We start from the raw sequence: 20,223 nt of genomic DNA, 5'->3' as shown, positions 1-20,223 counted from the left end.
TTAGGCACTCTGTTTCAAAACAAATTTAACTATTTCTATATTAGGCTGTACAATATCCAAGATAAGAAGAGCTAAGTGTAGCACAGATCATCACTGAACATTTTTCCTCTTCAGAAGGATCCTAAACTAACTGAAAGACTTGATTGCTACTGTCTGTCTGTGCTAAGCCTGGGAACTGAATCCCGGGAAGGAGTGGGAGCCAACAGAAAACGCTGCATTTAACACCCAGCTGTATTAATTACTGCTTTCCTCCTAACACTGAAAGAGGAGGAAACAAAAACAGACAAAATCAGTGTTCCAACAACTCTCCTTCTAAATTCCTGGTAACAAGCCTCTCAGTAATGATGTGCTCCTGATCACAAGAGGATGCCTGCTTTCTTCCCTGAGCCACAGGGAAGCTCTCCAGTCTCCGATTCCGCACCTACCCCCTCGGGATAAGTGCATGTAACAGTATCCCACTAAACCAAGGCTTCCAAAGTGGACATGAGAAATTCAAACCCCGGGTCATTAACACCCCACTGCCATGTCTCACCCATGACCAAGCTGCACTCAGAACCATGTAAACAACAGCTCGGCTTGAACTTTGTCCTACAGGTTTTATTCCAGGCCTTTGACCTATGCTCGTGGACAGGGCAGAAAATCAAGCTGACAATTTAGCTCCTATTTGCTCTTTCCCCAGAAAGATCAGGCAAGGTTTTCAGAGAGGATTGCAACGCAAACATTACGTCCATTAGGCAGGGGCCAGGGAACTGCACACAACTACTTCTGCCAATGTGTTTAACTCCACCTTGGAGCACGGCAGGGAGGAGGATTTGGGAAGACACCTCTGACTCCATGTGCAGACACCGCTAGGACACTTCAGCCTTAACAGGATGAGCCTGACACCACCAGCAAAGGCTTGATTACCTGATTACTCAAGGGTGCATACCTCAGAAAGGCTCAGCTCTAATGTGCCCTCATTTGGAACGCAGCCACACATTTTTTTGTTTGTTAAGCTTTTCCTTCTTGCATCCTCCACACTGATACATTTAACATATCCACTGTACTCAAGTTTTAGGAAAATAAACATCCATTGAGACCAAAATGAGAAGTGTCACAAGCAGAAGCAAGGCTAGGAGCTGGGTGCAGAGCCTTGCTACGGTAACTCCAAGCACCAGATGCTCCATGGCAGAGGAGTTACAAGCAAAATCCTCCAAGTTTACTGACTCTCCCTCTCCCTGGAGGTAGAGGACAGAAGGGAAGGGCTGTGTGGAATGTGTTTTACGAGTGTTTAGAATACAAGTCCCAGGTGGCTGAAAGCTCAAGTTGTCCAGAAGTACCCAAAGTGTATTTGCATATACAATTCATTGTTTACGGTATTATGTGAGAGTGATAAAAGAAAAGAGTTTTCCACTGTCAAAACAGAAAAGGAGCAGGTTTTCAGACAGAAAGCCAGTTCAAAAAATAAAGCTGTCGCGTTTCTGTTCACACCAGACCACTCGCACCATGAAGCAGAACATCCCATAAACACTCTGTGCAATCACAGCACATCAGTTTCAAATGCCATTGCAACTGCCAAGGCAAAACAATTGCCAAATTGAGTTTTACTCATCTTTTTACTACTTGGACAAGAGCTGTAGTATGTAATCTAGCCTTAAAATTCAAGCTTTACAACACCAGGCAATTTACCAAGCAGATGAGTAACTGAGCATGGGTGGGCTCAGGAACAGCTGCCTCCCTGCAGAGGCCGTGCCCCTACTTTGCTGCACCACCACCTGCCCGCTGTCCCCGTCCCACATCCTCATTCTCCTTGCAACAGGCAGAGGGAAAGCCCAGATTCAATTCTCATAGGCAGCCAACTTCCCCCCAAACCCAGGAGACCAAAATGATGCAACCAGCCAGCGAGCAAGTCAAACAACAGCTCCACAAGCACAGCATTGTGCAAGCTCAGATGTGCAGCTGCCCTCGGACGTGGCATCGCACGCTGACGGCCACCGGCAGCACAGCCCAGTTTATCTCAACAGGAAAAATTTCTCAATAACCCAAAACCCTCCACACAAGCCACCAGCAAACAGTTTGTGGGGGTCAAGAACAACAGCTACCAAAGAGCTGCAATTCTCTGCTCTGTTGGCGTGGTAGATGCAGAGTTTCTTTAACTCATCTTTTTCTACTAAAATGCTCGCTTGTGTAGTTTGCATAATCATTAAACACGTAACAACTGGCAGCATCTAATTTGCTCCTACCACAAGCCTAGCACCTTGCCTGAGTTAGCCTCTAGACTAACTTAGCAACTACACTTACCTAGTTAGTCTTCTAGGTCTATTCAGTCTTACCTACAAAACAAACTGGTTCAGGTTTTGTCACAAAAGCATTCGACAAAATGAAATGTTGTCCGTCACATCAGATTAGGTAAATCTGTCTGTGTACTCAATCTGCAGTATCTCACACACAGCTACACTCAACCCACTACACTGCACAGAGATGGAGTTTTCATACTGAAAAATACACTTGATTTAACTTGAACATTGGTATCTTTATCTTCTTTAATGCACAATACCAAGACAAAATGGAGACACCAGCATTCCCATAGCACAGATTATTCATCCTCAGAGCATAGAAGGGGACTGAACAACTTCTTGGAGCTGATGGAGGTTAACTGGGTAGGACAGAGAATTACAGCATCCCTCTTCAACAAAGATCTTCTCACAAGATAGCAGACGATCTCAGAACCCATCACTAGCTCATCATTCATCTCAGGCCGCATCGTTAGCAACTTTCTATGGTTAATTAAGATTTCCTCCCCCCAGGTGCTAATTATGGCTTTGTAGTTGCTATTTTGCTGATCATTGCTATGTAGTTTGGTGAATTATTCTAATGACTATAAAAATGATACATCTGGGTCAATAAAGAATTCTGTTTCTAAACCTCTGGAGACAGCAATACAACGAGCAGTTTGTGTTTTACTCAGATGTAACTTAATTCTACTATTAGACTTTTAATCATGAGGAATTATCACATACAAACATGTCTACTTTGAGCTGTAGTTTTATTTTTGTAGCAATTTCCTTGTGATATCAACATTATGATACCAGGATTAAAAAATTATTTTCTGATGCTTACAGACAAAACTCTTGTTGGCACACAGAGCTCAATTCCTGCACTTGCTCATATGATACAAATGCTTGATTTGCAATAGAGAGTGGTGGCTCTCCTCTCCCAACATGCTGTCAGCTTTCCAGAGGTCAGACTAAAGGTTATAATCCTGTAAGAGCTAAAGTCTGAGGACCTAAATGAGACATCTTTTGGTAACTTGATGAGGGACCTCAAACATAGAAGAGCCCTTCATAACAAACCAAACAGCAGATCAACATTTCAACGCAAGCTCTTTTTCAACTTCTGTGGCACTCTGTCCTATTGCTAGACTGTTTCCTGCCTTCTCCTGATCTATTGTTATATCAGAATATAAGGAAATAAATATGACAGTCTACAGCATGGTTTTCTAGCAAGAACTATTTCTGCTGTAAAAGAAGAGCTTCCCATGATGATCTGTAACACCAAAAGCACGAGCCTGCATGGAGATACTCATTTCCCTTCCTTCTGCATTGCACAATTTTCCTGAGGTTTATCAAAGGTATTCCTCTGCAAGCCAGAAGAAATCTGAGAGCAGTCATTTAGAAACAAAGCCAGATGGCTTCCTTTATTTTCTTCAGATTTCAAAGCAGTTGGTCAAACTCACAAACATATTTGCAGGACCTTGCTAGGGTTGGCAGCAATGAGCCTTCGAAACACAAGCCAAGAATCCTGATGCTATCTAGATCATGCTTTCTGTAAGGAAAGCAAGAAGAGAGTATGTGCTTTATTCCCTGATATTTAACAGCAGGCTCACTCCATTCTACACTAGTGCTCATCTCTCAGTGGTGACTTACACTTTTTTTGCAACGTATTAGACGTCCAAGCAAGTATGTGGAGAAAAATTCCATTGCTTTCCTGCAACAGCTCAGTTTTGCTTTCATTTAAGTCAGTAACATCAGCAAAGGACTGTCAGAAGAAATGTTTTAGTTATTTTAGCACATAGTCCAGTTACCTCTGCTTGTCACCCTTGCTGGTAGAAAAACAGAAGGGGCCACTTTGCCTGTTATTTCCCTTTACATGAGATAAACCAATTTTAATTCCACATGTCAAAGATGAAAAAACTGTTACAAAGCTTAAAAAGAAAAATATTCAGAAAACTTCTGTGGCACACATCTCACCTGGCCATGGAATACACACATACATGGTTGCATCCAAGAAGTTTTAAATAGATCGGGGGAACTGCATCCTGGTGTTTCCTAACTACAAAGGAAATTCAGAGACTCATACCCCAGACAGTCAACCTATATCTTCTCAGATAAATATCACCCTCTGTACTCCCTTCAGACTTCCTGCAGAAACTGTGCATCCCTGCAGCACCTTCCCACCTCCCTCCCCACAGGACTAGGCCTAAAATATTTCAGGTGGCAGCAGAAATTCAATGGCATCAGTAGCCAGGTGGTGAGCAACTGCATTGTGCATCACTTGTATATTCTTTTATCGTTATTATTTGCCTTTCCTTTTCTGTCCTATTAAACTGTCTTTATCTAAACTCAAGAATTTTACCTTTTTCCCTGATTCTGTCCCCCATCCCATTCGGGGGAGTGAGTGAATAGCTGTGTGGTGTTTAGCTGCTCACTGGGTTAAACCTCAACAGCTTCTAAAGGGAAGCTTATTAAGCTAAAGATCAGATCCTACCATTTCAGTTTATGACACACTTCTAGGGAAAGAGCCTGAACTTTGTACTGATTTCCCCTCCGAAGAGGCAAAATTCAACTTGTACCTCTGGGTAGAAGCCAAGTCCTTCCTCCCTATACACACACTTCAAGCAGTTCATTAGGTGTTTGAATAAACTTGACCTTTCCTTGGATCAGCTGGTATGTACAACATGAAATGTCTCTGAAAGACACTTTTAGAAACTGTCATAGTTTCATCATTAAATCAGTTTTAAATGCTATGTCATTGGAAATAAAAATGTGTCTCTCTTGCTTTAATGCATTCCATGCATTCCCCTTTTCAACTTTCAAGATTTTACTTTCCACACAAGGCAACAAACACCCAACTTTCAGTCAATTTTTTCTTGCCACTAAAGATCACTGGGATGTACAAGTTCAGATACCTTTCTGCAAGACAGAAGTGTCAGGACTAGCAGGGTTTAAGCGCTTCTTCAAGAAGTAGATCTGTCCAGCTGCATTCACCAGCACCAGCACAGAAACTGCCTGCTACACTTCCCATTTCCATTAGAAAACAGGATAAACTCTTCCCTCTGCAAATCTCACACCAGTAAGAGAAACAGAACCCTTACCTAGATGAAAGACCTCATTCTTTCAATGGATCAGTGCTGTTCCACTGAAATGCAGGTCTTCCCTAAGAATATTCCCTGAGAAGGACCTTTATGAGGACTGGAGTCATAGGATGCCCTGTTGCCAGCATTGACCACCATAACTCCGTGCTTACAACCACTGCCAAGCAGAGGGTTAAGTTTCTGAAAATGTCAGTAAAACTTTCACAGCATCATTTAAAAACAGAAGTTTGGGAACGTGATCCTGAGCATATTGTAATGCTGAGTAACCAAAAGCAGCTGAAATGTGTGAGGAATAGACCATCCTGCCAGTACTACTGAACTGCATGTGACCACAGGGCCTCAGGATCTTTTTGGAACTGTAAGAACAATAGTAAGAAATGTATTCCTGTCTTCCTTGTTGTAGAATGACAGAAGGCAAGTACCTGACAAAATCCTGACAAGACAGTAATAGTAATATTCCCTCTCTTGGTAACATCATCCAAGCAAATAATGTGATATATATCCAGCAACTGCAGCCAAGCAGTTTCAGCCTTACTCTGAAGAGAAATCCACAGAGCTCTCCACCAACCTGTAGTAAAGGTGGAACACACTATAGATTTGTTCCAACAGGGGTAGGCTACTTTTACAACACACTGTACAAATACATGAATCAAACTGCATAATAATCACTAGAAGATCTTGACCACAGAAGGCAGCTCCACCCTGCAGCAGTATGTGTGACTCTGAGGTGGTCAGTCAGCATAACAGGGTTCAGCAGACTTTGGATGATCACTGGTGACACAAAGTCAACAAATGCCAGCAACACACGTGGCACCCAAAAACTGACGCTCCTGGAAAGCACGTGGCTCCCAGCATCCAATATCAGCGCACAGACTATCCACTTGCCATGACCTGCACTGCTGGAAGTCCCCAAAGCTGCACGAAGCATCAGGTACTGCAGTACCAACTCTGACAACACCAACAGCTCTTAGCACAAGGGAAGGTGGTCCTTAGGGATACCGACAAAGATTCACACTGAATCCCTCTTATACCTGTGGAGCAGGACATGGTCAACTCCACCACATCTCTGTCAACAAATGCACTGACAGACACTGAGGCAGTCTTAATAAGTTGAGCCTTGACCACTTCTTCTGTGCTAGACCAATGCTGCTGTGGATCTAGACATAATCATAAAAACCAGTGTGCCTGAACTGCTCCTTCCTCTACAAAAACTGTCTGTCTCCCCACCACCAGGCTCAGATCAACTTTTGTTGCTACTATTGTCTCTTTCTGTTTCAACTCTAGATCTTTGAATTAACTGTATAGGCATCTTCCATGTTACTTCTGTTTTAGCATGTGAAGCCCCTCCCCTATATTAATCAGGGTGGAGTAAAGCCACTATCTCTTAAATGCCATCCTCATACCCTTGCCCTTTATCCAGCTGGAGTCAGTCATTAACCACTCCCCACTAACGTTGGCTGCAAGACTTCTGCATTTACACACTTGCCTGATCAACCCAAGAGTAGCCTCTGAATACAGAGGACAATCTGTTAACAGTATGGAAGGGTCAAAGTAATAATATATCAAAATCACAGCATGACAGATAAGGGTAAAACACTGGGGGGGGGGGGGGGGTAAGGACTCTGAGGTAAGAACACCACCATGCAGAATAGCAAAAGAATCATTAGAGCCCCCAACCTTGGGAAAAGCAAAGGGAATTTAAGCCAAAGATCTGTCAGATATGACATGATATAGTTGATTTTGCTGTAGGACAAAGAAGGTATAATAGGGAACCCCTGTTTGCTATGTCCTACTATCAAGTTCTTGCCTGTCTCAACAGCCAGCTGGCTTTCTTACCTTCCTACCCAGCACGTATCCATCTGGTGGCTCACAAGGTACTTCACATTAAGCATTTTTGGGCAAGATTCATACTTTTCACTTAAAAGTACTCTCACTTTTTATACTGTCTAGTACAAACATGTCACAATATAGAGCTCTGACCTTTTCAGGGAAGAACAAAGCCAGGAAAAACACAGAACTGAATTCTATGAAAATTGAAAAAAAATCACCACCCCATCTCACTCCCACCCTCCCCCAAGCACCTGAAGTCAGCCCAGGGGTATAACTGAGGATGACACTTGTGACCTGACATTAAACTCATTTTTCCAGTTTGACTCTCTTTCACAAGTCAAGTGTCTTCCAGCCAGTCCAGCTCCAGTACCTGAGGAAGCACTTGCCAAAAGAAGCTGGATTGTTCTCTCCCCAGCACCCCACCAGCACATCCATGCAGCTTGGACAACGAGTGAGCTACATTTTAAGGCAACTTAATTTCAGGTCATCCTTCAGGAGACAGAGCAGTACATTGTATTTATCTGCTGTAGAGGTGTCTGCACAGCAACCCAACAGTTCTGCAACTGTCATTTTATCTCATCCTCTATCCTACCCCCACACCTGGGGATAAAAGCATGCAGCTGAGGAAGGACAAGCAGAGAAATGGTTTAGGTGTCCTAAGACTCCTTGATACACTCTGTATAAGGAACATGATTTTGAAGCATTCCAACAACTTATTCGTCCCTGCCTTACTGTTCAGAAAACCTTGAATTACCTTACATTTGAACCACTTTCAGACTTTGGTTTAGCAACCACAGAAGGTTTATAAAGAATCTTGACAACTTTCTTCTCAAAACGTGACAAAAAAAGCAAAGCCAGCATTTATTCACCAAATGAAGCAAGCACCTATTGGAAACAGCCATTTCCAAGAAAGCAGTGCAGAAGGTGGTACTTTAGCAAACTAAGAAACACAGTGCTTGTTTATATGCACATTGCAAAGCAGAAACTTCCAGTTCTAATTAAAAAAAAAAGCTAATTTTGAAACAGATTTCAAACACCAAAAATTTGTTATTGATGGAATAACAAGCCTTAAAGCAAAATACACTTTACTGCATTAATGTCAAGTGCTTGATTGTTTTGACAGTTTGTGGGACAGATTTAATAAGAGTTTTCCTACATATTATGCATCCCAGCTCTTTTGCATACAGCACGAGTACCTTTAAAGGAGGTCATACATATTGAATGAAGTTTTGGCAATACAATCTGACAAGTTGTTGAAGCTAGACAGATGTATCCCACTAACTCTGGAGACAATGTTGTCAAGAGACACTTTCATATCCTAATTTCGTATTACACTTGAACATGTTCACACCCACACACTGAAGACCACTTATATATTCTCTCTTTTCCCCAAATTAAAATTAATTTAACTCAATACTCCACAAAATGCAAAAAGTAACCAGCTAAGATTTGATATGCATGCTCCTCTGGTTCCTGTAATTTAAATTACCAAAGAACACTGACAACCATACCAGAAATACTCACCCCCTCAATCTTTAAGACTTCAGTGCAATATTAAAAAAGCATGTTAATGAAAAATTTGCTGTTTAAAGGATAATCTATCAGGGAATTGTGATTTCTTCAGGTGATATCTGTTTAATACAGAAGGACCAGAACTAGTCACACATTAGGATCTTTCATTCCTTAAAAGCCCTTCAGAAATCATTCACTTAGTCTTATGCCTCATAACCTTTGGCCATTATCCACAAACTCTTGATGATTTCATCCAAATCAAACCGGTATACATTTCCTCCTCATGTTCTAGTTTCAAGTTCTCTAATTCATGTAAGAAGTCCCATAAGAAATTCCATGCAACTTCCCTTTTGCAGGAGCCCCCAAGCCTCAAGCTATTTTTTGCTTGACTGGCACATTGTGCTTGATAATCCAAAACCCGCACTTTGAGAACCTGTATCATCTGTTTACACCACTACCTTTTTCACCACTGTCTCATCCCACATCCTTTATACCTTTATACTTCAAATGTACGTGTCCAGCATGGCAAACTGAGGAAGAACCAGAGCATCTAAACAATTAAGTAGCTGAGTCATCTTTGTGCTGCAACAGTGTTGATAAACACAATGAAAGGAGGGTCAATCAGGTTGAGGAATCAACTGGTATTTTGAGGAAACATAATTTGTAGGGTTATCCTACCAAACACTGATAAGCACAATGAAAAGCAACAGAGCCCTGAGATTTGTTTCCTCTGGTTTTCCAAGCAGGAAGGCAATCAGTGACTCTGAATGCCTTGCACTTTGTACAGGCTGCAGCACTATGGGGGTCAGTCTCTTCTCCCAAATAAGAGACAAAAGAGAAACCAGCCCCAAGTTGTGCCAGGGGAGGTTTTGATTGGATATTAGGAAAAATTTCTTCACGGAAAGGGTTGTCAAGCATTGGCACAGCTTGCCCAGGGAAGCAGTTGAGTCACCATCCCTGGAGGTATTTAAAAGCTGAATAGATGTGGCACTGAGGGACATGGTTTAGTGGTGGGCTTGGCAGTGGTGGGTTAACAGCTGGACTCGATCTCAGAGGTCTTTTCCAAACTAAACAATTCCATGAGTGTAGTGTGGAGCTCTGCCTTTGATCCATTGAAACGTCTTTACTACCAAGTGTTTCCAGATAATTCAAGGTCAGATCACTTGAGGCACCATCTGAATTTGAAGACTTTCAGAAGGCTTTCAGAAGACGGTTTAGAATTACCCCCAGTCAAACATTTGACTTTTCCTTGATTTCACATGGAACAATTAGATTTAACTACAGAAGGTTATTTAAACAAGGACCTTGAAAATCTTGATTTCTTCAGAGCTCCCTCATGCACGTTTCAGCACCTGCACAAGGCCATCTTTTTCCACCAGCAGAACAACTCCAGTTCAGAAGGCCCATTGTGGAAAGTTTACAAAAAAGCTTATCTGGGCTGGCAGAGGAAAACATTTACAGATGTGATTTCATAACAGGTCTGACAGAAGAAAAGTCTGCTTGGCCACAAAGAGTCTACTCCACCCTGCCCCAAACAGCCCCTGCTCCTGCCCCATTCCCTCTGTCAGGGCTGCACTTGCAGAGCTGACCAGCTGAAGGATACAAAAAACTTCCCTTCTGGTTGTTTTACCTTTCAAGGAAAATTCCCTGAGCTGGTTGCCAGGCTTCCATCATGCCAGCGCACCTGGGTAGGAACAGGAAGGTCCAACTTCCAGCCACTGCAGGATTAGCTCAGCTTGGGCCAGGGGATACCCCACCCTACACAGTTCATTTGCATCTGCCTTAATTACATGGCAATTAAACAAGAAAGTGGACGGGATGTTTCTGAGAAAAGTTGCACCTGAAAGCCTGTTTCAATACTTTGTTCAAAAACTGCCTCAGTTTACTTTCTTGTTAAAAGTTCAATACAAATAACTTTCCCCCTCAAAAAAAATCCAATTCGGCATCCACTGTACTTCATATTTCTCAAAAAGGAAATAAAACCTGTAATGGTCCATATTCATGTCTTTGGCAAACTTAATAACCTGAGATCGTCTGCTAGGCAACATATAACATGGATTTTCTCCACATTCTTCCCGTTTCCTCCCATCCCATATACCCTCATTAACAGAGCATCTGCCATCAGTGTGCAAGAACCATACTGGAATGCAAACGTCCTGAGAGAAATTTGAAGCAACAACCATCCCCCAAACTCAGGAAGCACATTTTCGTTTCTCACATTATCAAATTCACAACAAATCTGCCGTTCACTTCAAATACAGACCTTTGGAAAACAAAAGGGAACCTCTCAGATCCTAAAGGAGACAAATTCACGGCTGACAAGGGCTGCTTCGTGTTTTTATGCACCGTGCTTCATGTCTGCAGCTTCTGATCTGGGATAAATCGACATGACACCAACCAATTTTGAGTCATGCAGGATTCACAGAGATCGAGTGCATTAGGAACATCCCACAGAGAAGCTGTTTCGGTTTTGGACTGAATACACAATTAAATAGAGCGGTTCTTAAAATACGCCCTTGAATGTCACCTTCAGGAGAGCTACAGGAAGTTAATCATAATGGGCATTTATCACTTTTTAGCCTGCTCTTCTAATCCCGAATGCGTGGTCATGCTGAGTTTCCGCAGCGGTGTGCCTGCAGAGGAGGTTGGCTGAGCCAGAACCTACACTTAAGGCAGTGTAGTAGCTCTAAAGGAAGAGCTTCAACTTTATATAGCTTATAAATTACAGGGTCTACATTTCATTTGGTTTTTCCTGTCGATGTTAACTCCCGAGTTGAGTAATCAAATACCAAACCGCCCAAATATACAAGCAAAACATACGAGTGTTGCCATTGAGAGATCAGAGTAGGCAATTTAAGAGTTAATCCTGGAGCAGTGTCCTCAAATAACCCTACGGTGGCTTGATATTACAGCTGAACATGCTGCCTCTAGTGCTTCCAGCTACTGCTATCAAACGCTCTGTAGCAACTTTCCCTGCTGCAGCCACTATCGCAGCCACTAGCACCGAAATGCAATTAAAGCTGGCATTTCCAGCCTCAGCCCAGTCCCCTGGGAGCTGCAACCTTTCCTCCTTGCAGCATTGCCGCACCCTGGCAGAGCCAAAGCGGCCCTGACGAGTGAAGGGCTGCGGAAATCATCCTGGCACTCATTAGGGACTCGGCAAAATTCTAACCTCAGGTACCAGCTGGCTCCCGAGCCCTCAATTTTCCTGTTAAATCTCAGGCCTGCCAATGCTGTGGACACAACCACTCGTGCAAATTACAGCACCACGGCGGTAATTCCTCAGTTCCCCCTCTGTTGACATTTACACGGGCAATTTATCGCCTGCTAAAATTACCACTTCCCCCCCTCCAATACCAAAGGGATCCCTCCCTCCTCAGGGCGGAACGCTGCTGTGAGAACAGATGCCATCTTTCAGGCACAGAAAGCAGAGACTCAACTCCATTTTACATTACAAACCTCCTGATATGCAAATAACTCATGTTTTCAATGCCAATAACTATGTTTTGTCCCAACAACAATTATTTTTACTATTTACAGCTCCATATTAAAAGTGCTGCTTTTTCTGCCCTTCTTGCTTTCAGACAAGGAGGAGGGAGAAGAGGCATTTTTTAGCTTAATGCAACTACCTGGGAGCCTTTCCATTCAAATCTAACCTTGACAGATCATTTTGTTCCATCATGGTTTTTTTTGATGCCTGCATGCCGCAGTCACGGCCCGTGACTACATCTGCCTGCAGCATGGACTGCTCTCCACCTACACACAAAAAAAGGTGATTTATTTAGGTGGGGAAGAAAATAGGTAAGTCCCCTATTATTAACTGGGTTTTCCCCTCAGAGCTGTAAACTGCCCAGGAGAGCATTGTCAGACAGCCAGTTCAAACGTTTACAATTCTGCGAGTACATCTGTAACACCAGCAGCACGAGCTGTATGAACAGCAAAAAAGGAAATCAGGCTGAGATAGTGAGCTATGACTGAAGCTGCTAATCCAAACAACACCTCCCTGGTTATCTTAAATTCATCAGTTCAATATAGTACAAAGAGCCCCAGTAATAAAGTACTTTACAAGATGATCTAAGAAACCTCTTCTTTCATACAGCCATTTGTGGTCTGAATTTGCATATTTCTTCTATAAACAGAAAAAGACCGAAACTGAGCACAAAGCATTTTCGACAACTCTACGCTGCTTTTTGGAGTGTTTGTTACCCTGAAAAGATTTGGAAAATCTTGGTCTTGCTTGATTTAGTTCCATGAAAATCCATTATTCCAAATTATATCTGGGATATATCAAAGTCAAGTTCCTCTGCTGTGACACTATCAGATTTTGGGATGAAATCCATCTGATTTCTACTCAGAGCCTTGCTGAGACAGGCACACTCACATAATGGAATTTAACTTTCTTAGACCATTTTAAGCCTGAGCAAAACCCAACAGAGACATTCTTGTGTGATTTTGTCTAGCATCAAGCCACAACCTGTACGTTACATCCACAGATCATCGGTCTTCCACACCAAAAAACAAGTCCTGAAGCTCCTGGCAAATACTCTTGGTCTGCATCTCAGAAAGTATGACAGCCTGGGAATTCATAAGGCTTCCACTGTGATCTCTCCCATCAGCAAAGAATACGAGTTTCTCATATGAAAGGCTTGATGGTGGTGTTGAAAGATAGAGGGAGTGTATTCAAACAAGCAGGCTCCTGAATTTTCTATTCCGAGAACTATTATACCAGAATACCACTCCCAGCCTCTAGTTTACCTGACAACAGCACTGGGACAAGATTAAAATTTAATGTAAGTGGAAGAAACAAGGGCTTAGCAGAGAGCCAGGACAAGAGTCAGGCCCCGTTTCACACATCCCCACAGAGGATGTACCCGTCCATCACCGAACACACTCGCAACCTGAGAGAGCCGCAGAATCCTTGAATCATCAACTGTAGGAACAGCTCACTGCCTGAAATATGTCATCAAAACCCAGCTACTTCTACACGTAACAGAGAGGCACAGGGAAAAAGCCTCACCATTTTCTGAGAGCTCCATCTCAAACAATGTAATTACAAGGGAAGAACCCCAACTTCACAGAGGTCCAACCTACAAAACTGCAAACATTTTACAGCTTGCCATGGTTAGCCTCCCTCACTTCAGGGTCAAGATTAATGTTAATAGCAAAACAATGCAGCTCCGTAATTATAAAAGGAAATTTAGAAAGCAGTTCCTTCCAGTACTTCAGATTCTGGAATTATTCCCCACCTTAACGAACGTTAGCTCGACACAATGTGGCATTTCCCCCAAAAGAAATGCTCTTCCTTTTCTACCACCCAAAAACCTGTCCTAAAACAAGATTAGATCCTCTCTTACCCAGGGTTCAAGTCATATTCCTGCCATCACAATACATATAAAAAGCTTCCCCTAAGCCAAAATAAGTCCTCATCCTCCTAGACTTTAGGAGGCATAATTGGGCAAGTAGAGGACTCAGCCTAAATCTCGCAGTTTAACTTACTTGCTTTTCTACCAGCTTTACAAGATGGAAGTAAAACCCCAATGACTCATTTCTGCTGCCTGAACTTTTACATAACTATTTGCCTAGAAATGTAATGCTCCCGTATTTAAGAGGAGTAACTTTGCCATTTTAAAGTGAGAAATTTCTACCTAAGATGCAACACAGAATTGTCAAGGACAATGGAAGGAAAATTCCAGTAAAACAGATTTTTTGCCGCCCCCTTTAATTCTATGTTCATACAACTTGTAGATGTCTTAATAAAACTGGTCTTGTCCCATCAAGCCTAATTCTGTACTAGTGCCAGAACACTTTATTTGAAGATATTCAGCAGTAAGTTGTAATAGCTTTTTGCCCATCTTTTCCATGCGAGTACTACTGCTCACATCACCTGCCAGACTGAAAACACGATACTATTCCTCTGTGTTTCCTCAACTGATCACACACCCTACTACCATCTGATTTTTTGACTGCTGGTTGTCAATGTCAACACATGAAGGACCAAAGCTCAACAGTACACGCTGGTCCCCACCACAGACTTCCAAAGGACGGAATTTCAAGCATTCTCCCTTCTCACTTACACTGCCCACTGCTTGTTACCCACCAGGGCTCAAAGAAAAAGAGAAAACGTAACACATCTTACAGTGAACAGACCACAACAAGTAATGTCACACAGACTGCAAACGGATCGATCTACTACTCACTGTTCTGCTTAAGGACTGGACAAACTCATCATTAAAACAACCTGTTTCAAAGTCAGGCTGCAGTTATGCACAAAATCCAAGACAGAGCTCCACTTAGTTAGCCTGGTGTTTTAAATCTTTTTAAAAAGCCTCTTTATAAGGGTTCTTTCTGCCAAGCGCATAACACGAGACAGAAAACTGAGTTAGTCACTACCTAAACGTAAAAACCCCTTTCACAGCAGTACAGTATCTGTAGCATCTCCCTTTTTTTCTCCCAGCCGAACATTATCTTCTACATCGATCTTAGGCTTTTAAGTTTGATTGATTAGGCTGGATGGCTGTACTACGGGCTTGTTTCAGCATTCGGGTTTCTTAAAGCAGAGGGGAACATCTGAAACCGTTCTCCATCAGAGATAGTGAACGCAGGAGGCAAAAGGATTACACGTATGGGACAAAAAACCCTATCAGCTACTATAGGCTGATGCTGGAGGGTTCCAGGGTGTTCCTCGGTGGATCATCCCGTGCTGGATTGTGCCAGCAGCGCCAGGCAGGAGCGGGACAGCCCCTGTGGGACAGCCCGGGCCGACACAGCCCCGCGGTGCTGCTGCTGCGGGACAAATACCTCCAAGGGGAGAAAAAACAGCCCAGAAACCGGCACTAGAGCGACCTCGTTTTCCCTTGTCATTTCAAAAATCACAGAATCACCATTCAGGTTGGGAAAGATCCCTGACATCACCGAGCCCAACCCGTGACCCAACAGCACCGTGCCAACTAGACCAGGGCACTCAGTGCCACGTTCAATCTGTCCTAAAACACCTCCAGGGATGGCGACCCCACCGCCTCCCTGGGCAGCCCGTTCTGATGCCTAATCACCTTTCTGTGAAGAAATTCCTCCTAATGTCGAAGCTCAACCTCCCCTGGTTTAGCTTAAGGCCATGTTCTCTCGTCCTGCCACTGTTTGCCCGGAGGAAGCGCCCGACCCTCACCTGGCTACCCCCTCCTGTCAGGGGGTTGTAGACAGCGACACGGTCTCCCCTGAGTCTCCTTTCCTCCAGACTAAACAAACCCAGCCCCCTCAGCCGCCCCGCACAGCACACGCGCTCCAGACCCTTCCCGGCTCTCCGGACTCGCTCCACGGGGAGCGCCGCACGGAGCCGCATCCCAGCATCCCTAACCCGGCGGGGCAGGAACCCCCCACCATCCCAGTTTTCCAGGCTCCCTGCGAGGGGCGGGGGGGGGGAGCGAAACTTCCTATTAAGGGCAGGCGGCCGCGGGCCCGCAGCTCTGCGGCGCCGCCATGGCGGGGCCCTCCCTCCTCCCTCCTTCCCTTCCCTCCCTCCCTTCCCGGCCGCGGCTGCGCGCTCGGCCCGGCGGGAAGCGCCGCTGCCTCCGCTGCACCTGCCGCCGCCGCCGCCGCGGGGGAGGAGGACGATGCGATGCGATGCGGCCCCGCACCCGCCCCGACACCCCCGCCCCGCCGCGCTCACCCACGCTCCGGTAGCCCAGGATCGCGATCTTGCGGGACTTGGACGGCGGCATCTTCTCCCCCGCCCGGCCCCGAACCACATCAAGGGCGGCGGCTGCGGCGGCTGCGGCTCTGGAGGAGGAGGAGGAGGCGGCAGGCGGCGGCGCAGTCGGCGGCGGGCAGGGGCTGTGGGGTCCCGGGGCGCGGCGCCAGCGACATGCGGCGGTGGCGGCGGGAGCGGCCGGAGCGCGCGGCGGACGCGCGGCGCTGGCAGCGGCGGCGCCCGCACCACGTGACCTCCTTCCACCAGCGCCGCCGCCGCGCGCCCGGCCCCGCGCACGCACCTGCGCGTCACGGGGAACGGCCGCGCGCGTCACCGCGCGGCGGCACCGCCCGGGGCGCGCCCCCTCCGCGCCCGCCCATTGGTGGCTGTGGCGGCGGCGGCGCGCGCGGATTGGCCGGGGCGCGGTGACGGACGGGCGGGAGGGGAGGGAGGAGGGCAGGGGGCGGGGCCGGGCGGGCCAAGGGCGCGCGGGGACGCGGGGGGGGGGGAAGGGGGGAGCGCGTGAGGGCCCCTGCGCGCGCGTGCGCGCGCGGCGCGAGGCGGTTGGTGCGTCCTGCGCGCGCCGCCCCGGGAGCGGCCCCAAACCCGAACCTGTGTCCGTCCGTATCCCACCCCTGCGCCTGTCCCCGTTCCCATGCCTGTACCCATCTCTGTCCCCATTCCTGTCTCCGTCCCTACCCCTGTGCCTGTCCTAGTCCTCGTTCCCATTCCCGTCCCTAGCCCCGTCCCTATCGCTGTCCCCATCCCTGTCCCTACCTCTGTGCTTGCCCTCATCGTAGCCCCGTCCCCATCCCTATCCCCGTCCTTATCGCAATCCCGTCCCCATCCCAACCACATCCCCATCCCTATCCCTGTTCCAATCTCCGTCCTCATCCCTATCCCCGTACCCATCCCCTTCCCTATCCCTGTCCACATCCCCTTTCCCATTCCCGTCCCCGTCCCTATTCCCATCCTTGTCCCTATCCCCGTCCCCATCCCTGTCCCTGTCCCTATCCCCGTCCCATCGCCGTCCCCATCGCTGACCCCGCCCCATTCCAATTCCCATCCCAATCCAGTCCCCATCCCTATCCTCAACCCTATCCCTGCCCCCATCCCCGTTCCCATTACCGTCCTCGTCCCCGACCCCGTCTCCATCCCAGTCCCGTCCTCATCCCCGTGCCTGTCCCCATCCCAACCCCGTCCCTATCCCCATCTTCATCCCTGTCCCCATCCTAGGGGGGCTCCTCTCCCGGGAATGGGATCGGGCGCTGCTCCTCCGTGCGCTTCGTTTCCCGGAGCCCCGCGGTCTCCAAGGATGGCGCCCGTCCCGGGAAGGGTCGCTCCCCATCCCAGGATTCGGCGTTTGTTTAAAACCACAGCGGTACCTCTGCAGAGCGTTCCCTGTGCGCGCAGAGAATTTAGGGGGAACCATGTAATGCCAGCATAGATAAAGTGCTGGGAATGGCATATAAGGGAAAGGGGAGGAGGTGTTTGGGGGGTTGGGAATGGTTAACTGTGAGATCCAAGCAGCAGAGAGTTTTCCACCTTGAAAAGAGGTGACTGCAGCACTTAATGGATGCAGAATTTACAGGAGAAAGACACAGTGAACGGTGAAGTTGTCTTTTCCCCCCTCTGCTTCTGATTTTGAACACTTTTGGTAAAAATCCACCCTTCCCACATTTTCTTGAAAAATGAACAATAGTTAGAAGTAATTTTCTTTATGGCAGCTTCTCCTTTTTGGGGTACAGTGGTACTTAACATGCAGCTATGCCAGGGTACAGCTAAAACAGCCTAACAGCTGGATGATGTTCAGGGAGATGGACTGGCTTCTCCCTGATCCTAACCACCCATTCCCAGTACTAGTGTTCTCATCTAACCTGCTGAGAGGGCAGGGAACTAAAGCAAAAGAAAGCCATTTGTACACAAAAGTGACTTGCTTCTGAAGGATCAGACAGGCTTTTAGGAGATACCTACATTTTTTGGGATAGCCTAATTATACCCTTCATGTCCTGGATTATGGGGTTTTACAGGATAAGTGCCGGTAACCTGTGAGACAGCAGGGATAACAGCCTTCAGTGAATAGGGACATGATGGAAGGATAGTTATTTCATGAGAAAACATAGGGTTTACGTACTTTGTCAGTGATGTCTGCAGTGGATGTAACTCTGTGTGCTCCTTCTCCATGTCCAGCCTCTCTGCAGTAGATTCCCACTTCATCACAGACCTAGAGCATCCCACCATAGGGATTGGTGCAATCTTATGATGTGGTGGGATTTGGTGGGCCAGCAGAAAAAGAGTAGCCTATGGAAATCCAGCTTTTGTGAACAGGGATACTGTTCAAAGCTCGCCAGGAGGTACAGAGGGAAAGCCCTGGCTGATGTACATCACCACATCCCTTTTTGCTTCGTGTGTTTTAAAAGACAGATGTGTTTATAAAGGACAAGAATCGCAGCAGCCATGATCCTGCAGGACCATCCCTTGTGTAGCCCTGCAGCTGTGCCATCATCTTTGCACTCACTCCCTCTGGAATGTGGGTCCAAAATTTGGGCTATTTACTGAGCCAGAGGACTGAGAGAACTGAGATAAGAATTACATTCCAATGACATACATGGATTTGGAAAAATACGTGAAGTTTGTAGTAGTTCCATCTCCTTGCAGTTATTACTTGCCTGTAGTATTTTGGCACTGTGCTTTTTATGCTGGTGAAACATAATTTGCATTTGCAGAATATACATTCATACCCCTCCATGCTGGTGAGCATCAGTATTTTTTTTGTTTGTAAGAGTTTCTGGTTTTGCTCCTTCCTTGACACTCCACTTCTTTTGATAAGGTCTCTCCCCTTACTCTCTTTTTCTTATCCCATTCACCCTTTGGACCCTTGTCTATTTATCCATCTTGTTTCTGTTAATCTGTACCTGCTCCCTCTGTGTTCATTTGGGGGAGTTCACTACTGCAGGGTTTCCACTCCCCCTGCCTTTATTGGCTTTATTTATTGCCTCAGATTGCAATGGAGTTGTCTCACCTTAGGATAACGCCTTGCTTGTCAGCTTGTGCTGCAGCAGGAACACAGAACTCATCCTTTCTAGGCATGGGTTTGTTTTAAATTTGAAGACAACCTTTTATCTTTCTTTTCTTCCAGTGTTTCTTTGCAAGGAATTGGCTAACAATCCTTACTCCATCGGAATCACACAAATGCTTCGTTCTATCTTGACTGTGACACTCAAATACAGGCAAATATAGAGTTTTCAGGGAACTGAGTTGTTTTTCCACGCTCTAGGACTGGGTGACACTGCTGATGGCCTTTGGGAGCACTCTGGGACACAGCCACTCAAGCAGCAACTTAAGCAAAGATGAGAGGATCTGGATCATAGTAAGGCTGTCATTGCATTTCTCCTGCCCAGGGGAAGCTTAAACAATTCCTGGAGTGCTCTGCTGCAGAGGGAGAGTGCACCTGTGGCTGGGAATGTCTAATCCAGGTATTGTGCATTATTTGAACTCTTACTGTTTCTATATTTAGGGCTGAGCAGCCTCACACTCAGTGGCCCTTCGCTGAAATTCCCTCCCCCTATAACAATCCAAGTGTGATGTTCAGGCTCTGTTTTCCCAGTGCAGCGTTCCACAGCATCAGGACCATTAGGGATTAGGTCTTTTGCCTGTACATTCCCTGGTCCTGCTGTAGCCTCTTCATGCCTGTAGTGTTTGCAAGTTGTGTGAACTACAAAGGAGTTCAGAGAACTTTGGGACAAAGTGATGTGTGCTGTGCACTGCCTGCACTCCAGGCCTTTACCAGATACTCCTTCAAATCAAACATAGCCTTTGGATCAGTTCAGATGATAAATGGCAT

At 46.0% G+C, this 20,223-nt stretch overlaps 1 protein-coding gene across 1 annotated transcript in view; it reads right to left on the bottom strand.

Moving 5' to 3' along the window:
- RHEB (Ras homolog, mTORC1 binding) overlaps nt 1–16,506 on the bottom strand; it is a 39,818-nt gene extending 23,312 nt beyond the window's left edge. Inside the window, exon 1 of the mRNA XM_032695253.1 lies at nt 16,359–16,506. Coding sequence (XP_032551144.1) covers nt 16,359–16,410 — 52 coding nt within the window. The 5' untranslated portion in view covers nt 16,411–16,506. The remainder of the gene's footprint in view (nt 1–16,358) is intronic.
- Nucleotides 16,507–20,223: the final 3,717 nt, after the last annotated feature.

The sequence above is a fragment of the Chiroxiphia lanceolata genome, chromosome 1 (assembly GCF_009829145.1).
Source record: "Chiroxiphia lanceolata isolate bChiLan1 chromosome 1, bChiLan1.pri, whole genome shotgun sequence".
Lineage (NCBI taxonomy): Eukaryota > Metazoa > Chordata > Aves > Passeriformes > Pipridae > Chiroxiphia > Chiroxiphia lanceolata.
The sequence above is the reverse complement of the archived record's forward strand: the minus strand, read 5'-3'. Positions and strand labels throughout refer to the sequence as shown.